The 14,167-nt window shown below is 53.3% G+C and overlaps 1 protein-coding gene across 1 annotated transcript; it reads left to right on the top strand.

The window, feature by feature from the left end:
* Nucleotides 1-9,526: 9,526 nt before the first annotated feature.
* On the top strand, nt 9,527-11,078 carry HOXA13 (homeobox A13). Its single transcript, XM_075706122.1, has 2 exons — nt 9,527-10,199; nt 10,834-11,078. The coding sequence occupies exons 1-2, from the start codon at nt 9,527-9,529 to the stop codon at nt 11,076-11,078; spliced, it is 918 nt and encodes a 305-aa protein (XP_075562237.1).
* Nucleotides 11,079-14,167: the final 3,089 nt, after the last annotated feature.

The raw sequence follows: 14,167 nt of genomic DNA, 5'->3' as shown, positions 1-14,167 counted from the left end.
AAAATGACGATTACTTGGTTAGCTAGGTAGCGTCCAAACTTCCTAGGAACCTCAGCAAAAACTTCTGACCTCTCTTTTAGTGACCCCCAGGGTAGCCACAGACCCACCGCCCCCCCCTCCAGTCTCCCGCTAAAATTAATAGGTCAGACAAAGCTCCCTCTCCTTTATTTGCCAAATACTTACATCACCCAAAGTGGTGATGACGTCTCTGTTCGTGCCTTCATCACCTCATAGTGGAATTATTCATTGTGGGTAAAACTTCCTGACGGGTTAGGGGAGCGGGAGCAGCGTGTGCCTCCAGCCGCTGGTGGGCTCCGGGGCCAGGGCTGCGGGACGTGCCCCAGCTCCTCCGGGGGCTCTCCCCAGCCCCCCTGGGGCAGCCGCTTTGTCCCCACACCTCTGGCCTGACCCCCTCGACCTGGCCAGCTTCTCATGGCTGTGCACACAGGTTTCAGACCCAAGTTTTCAGACTTCTCCAGGTAGAGTCCCTGGGCTGCAAATTTGTTGACCTGAGAACAGCGAGAACCGGGGTCCGGCGGATATGGATACTTCTGCTGAGCAAAGGCACACCAGCCTTTATGTTTCCTTTGCAACGCGACCTACGAGATGCAGCTTTATGTTACGTGCAGCTGTTTTTACATTTTTTTCTTCTTCTTTTCTTTGTTTCTTTTTAGGGGGCGGGGTGGCAGCGGGCTGCGCCAGGAGATGACAGCTGATTTGACATAGTCCCCGCACTCGGCGAGAGAAATTGCGAAGAAATATGGCCTTGTGAAAGTGGATGACAATTGGTAATTACTGGCAGGCAGCGAGGATCTTCGCCACAATGGGAAGGAAGCGGCTCCGAGCGAGGATGCTGGCTGGCTGGCACCAGGGCAGCTACATCTGCAGGAAAGCGGCCTGGGCTTGCGTGCAAGGGGACGGGGGAATTTCTTCCTTTAGGTGCCTGCGCTAGCAGACCAGGGGGCATGCCTGGCTAGAGGCTAACCTTTATTGTTTAGCCACTCATTATTTTGCATGTCAGAGGGGTTGCTACGAAACCACTCCCTTTTCTCTGTGCCATTATGGGACTAAATATACCTCGGCTCCCGGGACTTTGCGAATTGTCTTTGGAGCGTGGGAACCTTGGCATGTGCCCTCAGCTCCGCTCCAGCCCCTTGGCACCAGCCTGGCTCCTTCTCCCCGGGTATCTCTCGGGAGGCTCCCAGCACCGCCGCAGGATGCTTTTGGTGGGCTGAGGCCATCCCCCATCCCTCTGGCACGGGAGACGATGGGAGAGTCTGTGCCCCCACATCCACTCCCGCGCGTGGGTGCAGGGGCACAGGGTGGCAATGCCAGGCGGTGCCGGTGGTCTGGGCGGGCGCCATCCTCAAGGATGCGCTCAGGCAGATGAAGTCTGTACTCCGGATGAGAAGATCTAGCCAAGCCCGGGCATGGGCAGATGGGAACTGCTGGAGCACGCCGTGCGCGGGCTAATTAGGGACCGACTCCGCTCCCCGCCTTTCCTGATGAACAACGAGTCTCAAACGCAGCACTTTAAGCTGATTCCAGAGTAAATAACATCTTGGAAGTCAGCTGTCGCGTATGTAAGGATGGGATTTAGCCTTCAACAGGGCCACATATGTAACTGCTTATCTAAAGAAGACATAAAATACAATAAGCTTTGGAAAAATTCATGATTCAGCAAAAATAAAGGGAGCAATATACTTACCCAGCGATGCAAGTTATCAGCTAGTCTGCATTTGGCTGGTGTTATGTTTAAAGGAAAATACTGTATAATTCCTATTTAGAGAATGTGTTCACGGTATGGGTAGAAAGGCATTAGTTCCATCTAACATGAAGAGTAGCAAATGTCTCTTGTTATTAAAGACAGCACGTATTATATGTACCTGAGAAATGTACTCTAGGCACTAGAAAGCATTTTCTAGACCCTGAGTTGACTGGGGTTTTTTACCAAATAAACTTTTAACAGAAATGCGTGTGCTTGGTGAAATGTAAAGCTAATTGGGGAACACGGGCTCATATCACGGTATCGAGTAACTCTCTGCTGGGAGGTGGTGGGTACTGGGAGCACCCACGACGTGGGTGGAGGGCATTTAAGCAGTGCTGAGGACTCAGCCGAAGCCAGCTGGCTCTTTCTGCCCGAAACCGATCGCAGCCCCGTGCAGATGGTGCGTTACTCCTTGTGGAGCGTGTCCGCAGGGCTGTCCCTGCGGGGTCCCACCCATGCGAGAAGGCGGCTCTCGCCGAGCCAGAGGTGGGACGTGCTTGGGGGTGGGGGAGGACGGGTGGGAGCCCCGTCCCGGGGCCAAGGGGCTGCCCACTCCCCTCCTCACTCCGGCTCGACTCTCAGCGGAGGGATGACCGAAACATGTCGCAAGGCAAGAGGCACGTGTGTGGTCACACGCACCCACCCACCAGCCAGGGCGAGAGGACACAGGACTCGTTTCGGGCGTGCGTGCCTGCTGCCTGCGTGGGTGCGCGCTTCCCCATGGCCACGCACCTGCCTTCTCACCCGCTGCCGGCAAAAGCCCCTCTCCGCGCCTGCGGAACGCAGAGCACCAGAGAGGCAGATGCAATGGGCCAAGGGAAAATAAGAATTTAAAAAACCCATCCAAAAGCCAGTCCGGTCCGTGCCCAGCGGCTGGAAGGAGCCGAGGGAAGGTCCCACGGCGGGACAACTGGGCGGCCCGTGGCTAGGAGCCGGCAGCCCGGGCGGGTGGCTGCCTGTGGAAGGTCCAGACTGGGCCTGCGGGCCAGCAGCCCAGGGCAGGGCCCGGCGAGGGTGGGCAGAGCAGGCAGGGCGGGCGGGGAGAGCCCCGCGGGTACCGCGCTGGCGGGCGGGAGCGCCCCACGCCAGCCCCGCAGCCGCCCGGCCTGCTGGAGGAGCCGGCGGGGCGTGGGGTGCCGCTCACGGGGCTTCTCCCGCGGCCACCCCTGCCCCCCTCTCCGCCACCTTTGGCGGAGTTGCAAGGGTTTGCCAGACACAGCGTGTTTGGGGTTTGTTTTGGGGATTTTTGGTTTGGGGTTTTTTTTTTCCCCTCTCCGCGGAGATCTCCACTCATGTCTCAGGTAGCTTTTCCAGCTAGAGTCACCCTCCCCTCCCGTCAGTGTGGTGAGTCCCCATATCTCTTAAGATATTTCTTCAGACAGCCGCGATTAGAGGCCCGGCTGTGTGCAGTCTCATCTAAGCAAAGGGCTGGAAAAGTGAGTAAAAAGAGCTGTTAGACAGACCCAGACATTAGAGATAAACTACCTCCATCAAGTCAATGTTTTAATCACTAAAACCACTTCTGAAAAGGGAACCAAAAAACCCTCTTGGAGAATGTACTCAAACAGCTGTCTTCCAGTAAAGGCAAACATGTCCAATGTTTCCTGTATGATTTTTTTTTTCGCCTCTCTCCCCTTTCTTTCTCTAGATACTGTGCACAGGCGTCTTTAGCACTGAGAGCCCTATTGTTTCCCTAGGTGAAGATACTGCTGGTGGGGGGAAATAAAAAAAATAAAGACCCTGCAACTTCTTGCAGAAACCAGCAGCGTCCACTCCTGCCCCTGAGCCCTCCTGGTCGGACGCTGTGTAAATGTCACGCTATTACGGGGAAGTTATGGTGAGAAGGGCTTTGTGGAAACGCTTTCTTTCGCATTGTAAAGGAAGGAGCGACTTCGGCTTCTCTCCGACAGCTTTTCAAAGGGAAATAAAACAGCACAAAGTGGGCCTGAAGCTCAGGAAGAACTCCCCCCCCCCCCCCCCCCCCCCTCTTCTAATGAAAAAGGTGGAGGGATAAGTTTAATTGTAATCAGGCTGCAACAATACACCATGTGATCATGTGGTAGCAATTATTACAAGCTCCCAGCAGAAATAGAGAGGATATGCCATTGCAGTTCACTGTACCCTGCCTTTATTTTCCCTTTTTTTTTCCCCAAAAATTCTGACCTACTTGTAGATAAGGTGAGAAATTAATTTACCCTCAAAATGCTAAATCTTGAAAATCGGAGGATAAACCCAACAAAATCAAGGAAGATTAACTTGAGTATCATTTTGTTATCTGTTGCTACTACATGTTCATACTAGAACATTTTTAGCTGGAAGATACAACCGACCTGATACACTTCTGCACTGGACATCTGCACGGCCAGCCTGGCCTCCTCGCTTATCAGAATTTACTGAGTAAAACGAAAACGTTCTCGGCTCCCTTTGTGCGTGCGAGCAGAGCTGATTGCGGAAAAATCCGTTTCAGCTTGCATAGCACAATTAATTGAAATTGTAGGGGGGACTTTATCACTGCATTCAAGCAGTCTGCGGCTGACAGAAAGCCTGCAAGGGCTTCTCTTCATCGGCGCATTTACACGACAGTTTAAGTAAAATATTTTCTGCTGACTACCAACGCGTAATGCCAGACTTCTGTTGCTTGCACCCGCCAAAAATAAACAGAAAGCTATCGTAGCCCCACTGGAAATATGCTTGTGAGAATATTACAGGGGAAAAAAGGTTTAAAAAAAAAAAAAAAACCACAAAAAAAAAAATCGGAAGAGAGACCTTGCCCATGAGACAGAGATCAGGATCATTCCCATTTTCACTTTAATCACATGAAATACCTCCAGCGTATTTTCTAGAGCTGAAACAGGAAAAAAAATAAGACAGAGTGAAGCGATCTTCTGAGACCTCGCTCCATAAAGATTAGTCCGTGTCCCGCACTTCGGGTTAAAGCAATTACATTATTTTCGAGCACACCTTATTTAGAGGAGGTGGCAGTTTGAAAGTTTGGGTGGACTGAAAGAGGTAGGTCCGTATCTAGCGTGTGCCTGAGGATTTTTAGGACGCCTTTTGTACCTGAGAGAAATGCAGCATTAAGCTCTTCGCAAATCTTCTCGGACTTTTCCCCTTCTGCATTTGCTTTTACAAATTCTTCTTATTTTGTAATTATCTCAGCCCCCCCCAGCACACAGTGGGAGGGAGAGAGTTAAGATGTTCTGCGAACCCCGCTCGTAAAGCTGCTTACTTCCATTAGAAACACATGAATATCCTGAAATACAAAGTGTCTTTAAAACGGACTCAGGAATGTTTATCTCAATCCTTGATGCTTTAGAAATTGTGGAAGAAAACAGCGGTGACAGTACTACTCCAAATTAACCTTCTGGCAGGTAAATTTAATTTGCTCGTGAAAATCAAATTCGATTAAGGCTCTTGCTCCTGCTATCACTTTACTCCCGCGTCTCACCAAGACTCCTGGGCTCTGCAGGACGGAGATGATTATTATTAGTAACTAAGATCACCTTCTAGCCCCTCCATTATCAGCTAAGATCTTTTAGCGGGTTTAGGGGGATTTAACTCTGTGACAAACACATATTTTCAACAAGCAGCCACGATTTACACACACACCCCACACACCCCCCCACACCCACACCCCCCCCCGCTTCATGCTCGTTAATTAGCTCTAAGCAGTGGATGGAAAAGTAAGAGTGGATTTCCTTGGACGACAGTTTTTCTTCTGTATTCGTACGATTGCGATTATCTTACAAGAAATCAGAGTTCCCCTCAGTCCGGCATTCCCGCGGCAGGGCTCCGGAGGGTGCGTGTGTGTGTTATCACACAAAGGCTGGCTTGGGGGGGGGGAAAAAAAAAAAAAAAAAAAAGCTGCCTAGATATTCTGCCGACAAAATCCGTATTTGCAAAACCTGACATTCAGCCGAAAGGACTTTTGGTTTCTCTAAGAAAATCGAAATTTTAAGGCCTCTTTAGGAAAATGAGTGGCCATATTCCTGTCGCATGGGGAGATTTACAGATAATTTATATTTTCTCGTTTAAGGCCAAAATCCTGCAGTCCTCACCGTGGCAAGACTGCCTTTGGCTTTATGGCGTCAGCAGCACACAGTGACTCGGTTCAAAGCCCTTGTAGGGGCCAGATTCTGCCCTTCCTTACACCTGCGAAGTGGGTTAAATGACCGCTCTCATTGCAGCCAAGGGAAGAAAATGCCACTAAAGCTTTTTGTAATACCTGAGATGGGCATGGCCGTGCACTGCGAGGGGTGACTGCTGCCGAATAGGAAAATCGGTTAGAAATTGCCTGGCTCTGAAAGGATTCAGCACCTTTTAAAGTCCTCCTACTGATGATGGTTGTTCATCTTCTTGCTCCCTAAGGAATTAATACTCGTTTTGGAGGAAACGATTTAACAGATGTATTTCTCTCCAAGATGTTTTACACACTATATAAATGCAAAGCAGTTCGGAGGTTTGCATCAAATCTCTTAGAAAACGCTGAGACTCTACCATATGGTTGTATTTGCTGTATCCTATCTTTATTTCGCACGAAAAAGACAAAAAAAAAAGTGGAAGAAGCTTCAATTGGTCTGTCGGTTGCGTGCATGGAAGCATTCAATTATCAAGTTAATTTTCCAAAATGAAGCGTTTGTAGAGCATGGCCAAATCAATCAGTGGCTTCAAGTAAACCCTTTCTTAGTTTTGGTTAATTTATCCAGCGCACCCCAAGCCTCACGTTGCAAAAAATAAAAGCTCTTCCACAATTGGTAGGGAATGGTAAATGCTCAAGGCGGGGGGGTAGGCTCGGGCATATTTTTATCCCTGGTGTTCATTACAGGGTCCATGATTTTCGAAGAACATCTGTTCTGCTCGATGCCTTCAGCCCTCACCGTTCTTTTCTAATATTTAATGGCAGATACCCATTAAGGCAGGAAGGAATTATAGCTGGGGAATGAAAATTGGGTGGGTGGGGGGGCGGGAATCTAAACTAGTTGACGCGGCTTTTTCTCCTCTCTCTGTGTCAATAATTTATTAAAAGTCAGTCAAATTCGGAAGGCAAAACAAAGGCATAAAGTCCCGTGTCCGACAATAACTATTTTTCCGGTGCTGCATACGCACCCTGCAGATGCCATTTTGCCTATTTTGAGGAAACGGTCGCATTCCCTGACTCCCACCCACGTTAGGGCAAACAGGGGAAGGGGACAGTTGTATCACTGCTCTTACCAGCAGTGAAAGGCACGGCCCTCTCCCCTAATGATTAAATAGCGCTCTAGAGCGAGGGAGAGATGCAGAGAAGGGAGAAAAGAGAGCTCTTTAATCTAATCTCCCTTCTCGCTTTCGCACGCAGGGCTGGAACGGCCCCATGTGGGTAAACAAAACAAAAAAAAACCCAACCACCAAAACTCAGCAGACCGGATGTCCCCCCCTTTGCTCCCCCCCCACCCCGACCCTCCACCACTTGTACGGTTTCCACCGGGGCTGAAAGCTACGGTTTCACATGGCTTCTCCCTCCTTAGGGAAAGGGGCTCGAAAAGTAGAGGCAGATAAGCGAGAAAGGCTCCGCGGCTGAGGGAGAGGAGAATTTGGAGAGGGGGGTGGGCTGGGGGGGGGGGGGGAAGAGAGGCGAGCTGGGGAGATTAGTGTTCTCATGGCTACCCGCTTTTTAACAAATCAGGCAGATCTTCGGGCTGTGAATGACAGTTCTCACATTGGCTAGACTGCAACTTTCAACTTGACCTTGGCCTCTAGCCGTGTCTAACCCGTATGTAAAACAGCGCTGCCCCATAGAGCTGCCTTCCCTTCCCCCCTCTCCCGCCCCCCCCCTCCCGCCCCCCGCCCCGCTGCAACTCGATTTTCAGAAGCAGCCTCGAGAAAGCAGAGGGAAACAAACCGACCCCAATTCATGCCAGTCAAGCAATGTGTTTGGCCGGGGGAATCCACAGGTTTCAAAACTGGAGCCTGAAAGAAAAGGAAAAATATGCGGGGAATAAATATTTGTTTTTGGCCACGAGGAAGAATGCGGAAAAGAGTATGCGAAGTCAAAATGGGAACTCTTTATTGGCTACAATGAAGGAAAAAAAGCGGCCGAAGTAGCAGGGGAATGACAGCTACTTCAGGTATCCCAACCCATCGCACGGAAAAAGCACCTTGAAAAAAATTCCATGGGCTCCAAAGGGCTATTTCTCATGGCTGGCAGCTCTGCGCTAGGCAAGGAAAAGCCTGCTCGGTAACAATGTACGTCCCGGGACTGCTCTGCGCTTGTAGCCATGCGGGCAAAACAATGCTACAACGTCAATGGGAAGCACAATAGGATAATAAATACGCCGAGCTGTCAGGCGCAAAACAAAGCAACATGCAATTGCAAAAAAAAAAAAAAAAAATTAGTTTTCAGGATGGGAGTATTTGGGGCTGTTTTGTCCACACGCGTGAGGGCTGAGAGCAGCTAACGATGAGATGAGCGCTGCTTTAGGTCAAGTTTATTGATAGCTCAGTGATGGAGCGTTTTGAGTTCAAGGTTGTGCGCAAATAACTGAATGTGGGGGGAAATGCATCCGCGCCGGTGGTTGGAGGTGCGGGGAATATTAAAAATGGAAATCATTTCGCCCAATGAAAAACTGTAACATTTATCATGAAAAGGGAACGCGATTGTTTTTCCCTAGCTTTCGCTTGCAGAGAGCTACGACCTTCCAAGAAAAAAAAAAAAGATTTTCAGCCAATAAACCATTTTTTTCCCAGCACAAAAAGGCACCGTGGGTCCGTGCGCACGCTACACAAGGCGACGTGATATTTTACAGCCAAAAAAGATTCGAGCCGAATTGTAGGCCCCGGTTTTTATTGTTACAGCAACAAATAATACAGCGGAATCGCGGTGGAGAGCCAGTTAACCCTCCCGCTCCCCGAGCCCATCCTGAAAGATAAAAAAAATGGGGATTTCCTGGTCTGTCCCTCTTATCTGACTGCTGAGGTTTTGTGGCGAGAGGAGCGAGATGGGTCTTGGGCTTGTCCACGGGCAGGAAGGACGGAGGGAAACACCCCGAAGGGACCCCGGGAGGCTCCGCTTCCCCGTGCGGCCCGGGGGAGGCTGCTCGGCCCGCAGCGTGCGGCGGGGCTCCCCGCACCAGCCGGCCGGGGCCCCGCCGGCGCTCCCCGGGGAGAGGCGGCGGTTCCGAGCGGGGGAGGAAGGGGGCCGCAGGGGTGCGGCTCACCCCCCGCCCCCGGGAGATGAGGGGAGGCCTCCGGGGCTTCCGCGGCGCCCGGGGCGGGGAGGGCCCCAGAAGTCAGGCGGGGTGCCGGGGGGAGCCCCGCACCTCGGGGAACGCGCCGCGGCAGCAGCGGGGCCGAAAGGCTCACGCCTCGGTGGCGAGGGGAGGGAGGGCCGGCGGGAGGAAGGAGGGAGGAGGAGGGAGGGAGGAGGAGGAGGAGGAGGGAGGGAGGGAGGGGAGAGGGCGGCCGGGCGGGCCCCCCCGCCCCCCCCCGCGGCGCCCGCGCCCCGCGCGGCGGCAGGACCGCGCCGTGCCCGCGCCCGTGCCCGCGCCCCCGGGCCGGGAGCCGGCCCCGCGCGCTTATTGCGTTATTTAATTATCTCCACTTTATTCCTTCAGATGTTTATCAGCTGCTTTGCATATCACGTGGGGGCGGGCGGCCCAATGAGGGCCGGCCTGGCGCGACACTGGCGCGTCAGCCTTGGTCAAGTCCCGGAGATTGAGTATCTCTTTTTTCAGTCTTTGGGGCTTTTAAAAAAGAGCCACTAGTCTCAATGCGGAGCGGGCTATGACAGCCTCCGTGCTCCTCCACCCCCGCTGGATCGAGCCCGTCATGTTCCTCTACGACAACAGCCTGGATGAGATCAATAAGAACATGGACGGGTTTCACGCCGGCAGCAACTTCGCGGCGGCGGCGGCGGCCAACCCCTGCCGCAACCTGATGGCTCACCCCGCGCCCCTGGCCGCCCCCAGCGCCGCCGCCTACACCTCCAGCGAGGCCCCCGCCGCCGGCATGGCCGAGCCGGCTGTCAAGCAGTGCAGCCCCTGCTCGGCCGCCGTGCAGAGCTCCTCCGGCGCCGCGCTGCCCTACGGCTACTTCGGCAGCGGCTACTACCCCTGCCGCATGACCCACCACAACGCCATCAAGTCCTGCGCCCAGCCCGCCTCCACCTTCGCCGACAAGTACATGGACACCTCGGTCTCCGGCGAGGAGTTCACGTCGCGGGCCAAGGAGTTCGCCTTCTACCAGGGCTACGCCGCCGGGCCCTACCAGCCGGTGCCCGGCTATCTGGATATGCCGGTGGTGCCCGCCATCGGCGGCCCCGGCGAGCCGCGCCACGACCCCCTGCTCCCCATGGACAGCTACCAGCCTTGGGCCATCACCAACGGGTGGAACGGGCAAGTGTACTGCCCCAAGGAGCAGAGCCAGCCGCCTCACCTCTGGAAATCCACCCTCCCGGGTAATACACCTGCATGGCTCCCCCCCGCCTCCCCACCCCCCCCCCCCCCCCCCCTCCTCCTCCTCCTCCCCCGCTCGCCCCTCCCGAGGATCCCGCCGGCAGGGCTCCGGGATCACCCCCGGGCTGACCCTTCCCCGCCCCGCCCGCGCTCCCCGGCCCCATCCCGCCCCGGCCCGCACATGTCCCGGCGCCGCGGGAGCGGCACCGGTGCCGCCCCCTGCCCCCCGCCGGCGCACGGCGCATCCCGCCTCGCCCGCCCGGCCCCGGGAGAGGAAACAGCTGGGAAGGGCCGCGGGAGGCCCCGCGGTGCTATTCCCCGTACACCCGGCGGCACGCAGGCTGGGTTAAATCGCCGCGGCCCCGCGCGGGTCTCCCCGGAGTCCCTCGCCGGGCTCCGCGGGGTGCGTTGGTGTTCTTTGTCTGTCTGACAGAAGCCAGCCTTGCCGTGCCTAAAAGCTGTCTGCGGCGGCCAGGAAAGAGGAATCCCAAAAGCTGAGCCGGGCTGTAGTAGCTTAAGCTGGAGCGGGGGCAGGCGGAGGAGTGCGCTGCAACTCCAGCCCCCGCACCACTTGAAGATGCCCTAAGCGGTTCGAGCGATTTTCTAACGCTTGCCTGCATGGTTTTTCTGTTCCAGACGTCGTTTCGCATCCCTCCGATGCGAACTCCTACAGACGGGGCAGAAAGAAACGAGTGCCTTACACAAAGGTCCAGTTAAAAGAACTCGAAAGGGAATATGCTACAAATAAATTCATAACCAAAGACAAACGGCGGAGGATATCGGCGACTACAAATCTGTCAGAGAGACAGGTCACAATCTGGTTCCAAAACAGAAGGGTCAAAGAGAAAAAAGTGATCAACAAATTGAAGACTACCAGTTAATGGATTAAAAATGGAGAAGCAGCAACTCAAAAGTTTCAGAACTGGGGGTTTTTTCGTGTTCAGATTAAAATAATTATTAATAATAATTAAAAAGAGAAAAGACAATGAACCTCTTCTTTCAGAACAAGAGATCTGTATCTTTGGAATTATAGCTTTTCTTCTTCTTTTTTTTTTTTTTAATATTGCTGTAGCAAAATGGTTAAAAACTGACAGTTCTCCCAAAATCCCAAGCAGCCAGCCAGTATCACTGACAGACTGCAAAGCCCGCACGCCCAGCCCCGAGTGATACCCTTCCAATTAAGACACACGATTTTCTGAGAAACTTGTAAGTGCTTCTACGACCTTACTATCTGAGAAGACTCTTCGTGGCCACGATGCGAGAGCTGGTTGACGTGAGGAGGTCGATGTGGACACATAAGCTGGTTTTCTTCCATTGCAATCCAAACTGTATGTTGAATGACTGCTCAGGTAAACCATAGTGGGAAATAAAAGTACAATTACTGTATGTTTTTAAGCAATGCATTTAATGTCAAAAAGTAATAATAAACCTCGAAGGTACTGAATAAGGATTTCAGAGACATCAGTAATGAAGGAAGCTCTGTGGAGGATCTATCCTGATAGCAAATTTAAAACATCGCAAACTAGAGGGGATAGAAAGGAAAATATTTGCTTGGAGATGTCTTTCGGTTTTAATTTTTATTTTCAACAGATGATTTCTTGTCATCTGAACTGGGGTTTTTTCTGTTGTTTTTTTTTTTCTCCTGCAGACCGTACAATAGATACTTTTCAAAGGACTCTGCCTATTTTAAACCTCAAATAATCTTCAAGAATTAATATTCTAAGTCCCGGGAAAATTTTAGATATTTGACTCTGGGTGGATACAAAAACGTGAACATTGGCATTTTTTTACAGTAGGGGGAAAAAAAAAAAAAACCTTTCTGGAAAAAAATATCCAAGAACTTTGAACATAAATACATTTTTCCCCAGAAGTATTTTGATTTATATAATCTATATTTTGATCTATAAGTAATTAGTCGTTTCTCCTTGTTTATTGTCTGTTATGAGGCCGCAGTAGAACGTTTAGGGATTCTTTTTACAGCACCTTTTAATCCAATCAGTTATTTCAACCAGCACATTATTTTGTTTTTATTCACTATAAGAAGCTATCTTGTAAATAATAAAAAAAAAAAATCAGCGCACTGTGAAAATGTACTTGTGCACCCTCATTTTTTTTTTTATATTTCTACTGAAAAATGAAAACCCAAGACGTGTAGATAGGTATAGTAGCATTAATACTGTTAATAAAATAGTCACTGTAATAAAACCTGAAAGAAACGCTCTTTATTTTTGCACACCTACGTGCATTTCGTAAGAAAAATATAATGTATCTGTCTTATAATTGTCATACTGTTGTCTTCCGTTACGTAGTTTATGTATATATGACGGGATTTTCTTTTTTTTTTTTTTTCTGGACGGTGTTTATCTGGGGGCAGGCACGCCTGATAACCAGCGTTCCTAAACTAGAAGCGTTTCGGTGATGTGAAGCAGCGGTTTTGCAGCGGGGCTGGGGGCCAGGGGGAGGAAGAGCAGGATGATACCCGCGCAGCGCTGCAGCCCTGGCCGGCAAATGGAGCCCGGCGGCCGCCCCCTGCTTCGGGGGCGGGGGGGACGCTGCCCGGCCTGCCGATGCCTCGGCGGGAAGGTGGGGGGCCTGCGTGGCGATGACAGGACGGCAAAGGCCTGAAACCTTGACCTTGAGGGGAAAAAAGCCGATTTGTGACCTTGACTTTTGACAGCTCCCCGCGCCGGCGGCATCCGCGGGCCGACAGCGCCACCTCGTGGCCACCGCCGCGCTGCGCCTGCACCTGGCCGCGCCCGCGCAGCCACCCGCGCAGCATCCTCCCCGCGGGCCGCCGCGCACACGCGTGGGGGCGGCCGCGCACCCTTGCAAATATATGCGCATAATTTGTCTGAACTTGCAAGGCCGGGGGCGCAGCAGGTCGTGCTCCGCGATCGCTCTGGAGGTGGCGGGAGGCCGGCGAGGCTGGGCCGGGGGTGAAAATCGGTGTTCAGCCCGTGCCCGGCTGAGGGGTGCCGGTGCCCAGCTAGGGGATGCCGGTGAGGTGGGAGAGTCCGCCGACCCGCCGGTGTTGTGAGTGGCGGGCGAATTTGGTTGGGCACAAAGAGAGGTTTGCTTTCGCCGCCCGTCTCCGGCGGTGGTCTGCAGCTCTAATTAGAGCGATTGGGGGACCTTTACGGTACATTTAGAGGGTATCGTATACCGCGGTAGCTGTGCGCTTCTAGCCTTACATTTCTGAAATTCAAAAGGACCCACCTCTGCAGGGATCAGCGCAGAGCTCTTTCCGACCCTCAGATCTGACTGTAACGCGTTCGTGCAATAACTTACATGAAAAGTACCTGCGGGAGCGGGATCTGTTTTCCAGGAGGCTGTCGTGTCGGGGGCTCTGCGCTCCGTGCGGGATTTTAGCCTTCCCGCCGTGTGCGGGCGCGTTACCTGCCCGCCGCTCGCAGCTCCCGGGGCGGCGGAGCGCTGTGATTTCTCAGGCCGCGTGTCACCCGCGGGGTCGGGGCGTGGGAATATCGGCTGCATCCCTTCGTGGGCCAGGCAGGGACTTTCTGAGTGAGATATCCCCCGTCCCGCTGCGAAAATAACCCGGGAGAGGTACACAAGTGGCAGCAGGTTTCCAGGCCGCGCGGTTGGGCTGTGCTTTGGGGTGACAGCGTGTCCCTTTGGGGTGACAGCGTGTCCCTGTGAGGTGACGGGGGGCAGTCCCTATGGCAAGGACCCGGCTTGCCCGCGGCCAGCGGCGCCGGGCGAGGGGCCACGGGCAAAGGCCCACGGGTGCAGCACCGCCCGAGCGGGCCAACAACGCGTCCTCGGCGGGCAGGGCCTTGGGCTGCCCACGGGCGAGGGGAGCCGGGTGGGACCCCCTCGCCGCTGGGGAGCCGGCAGCCTCCGCCGTGCCCCCTTGCCCCGCAGCAGCCCGGCGGCCTGCCCGGCTTGGGGCGGATTTTTGGGGAGCTGGAGCGGGCAGCGAACCCCCGGGCCGGGGCTGCCGCTCCTCCCG

The sequence above is a fragment of the Pelecanus crispus genome, chromosome 2 (genome assembly GCF_030463565.1).
Source record: "Pelecanus crispus isolate bPelCri1 chromosome 2, bPelCri1.pri, whole genome shotgun sequence".
NCBI lineage: Eukaryota > Metazoa > Chordata > Aves > Pelecaniformes > Pelecanidae > Pelecanus > Pelecanus crispus.
The sequence above is the reverse complement of the archived record's forward strand: the minus strand, read 5'-3'. Positions and strand labels throughout refer to the sequence as shown.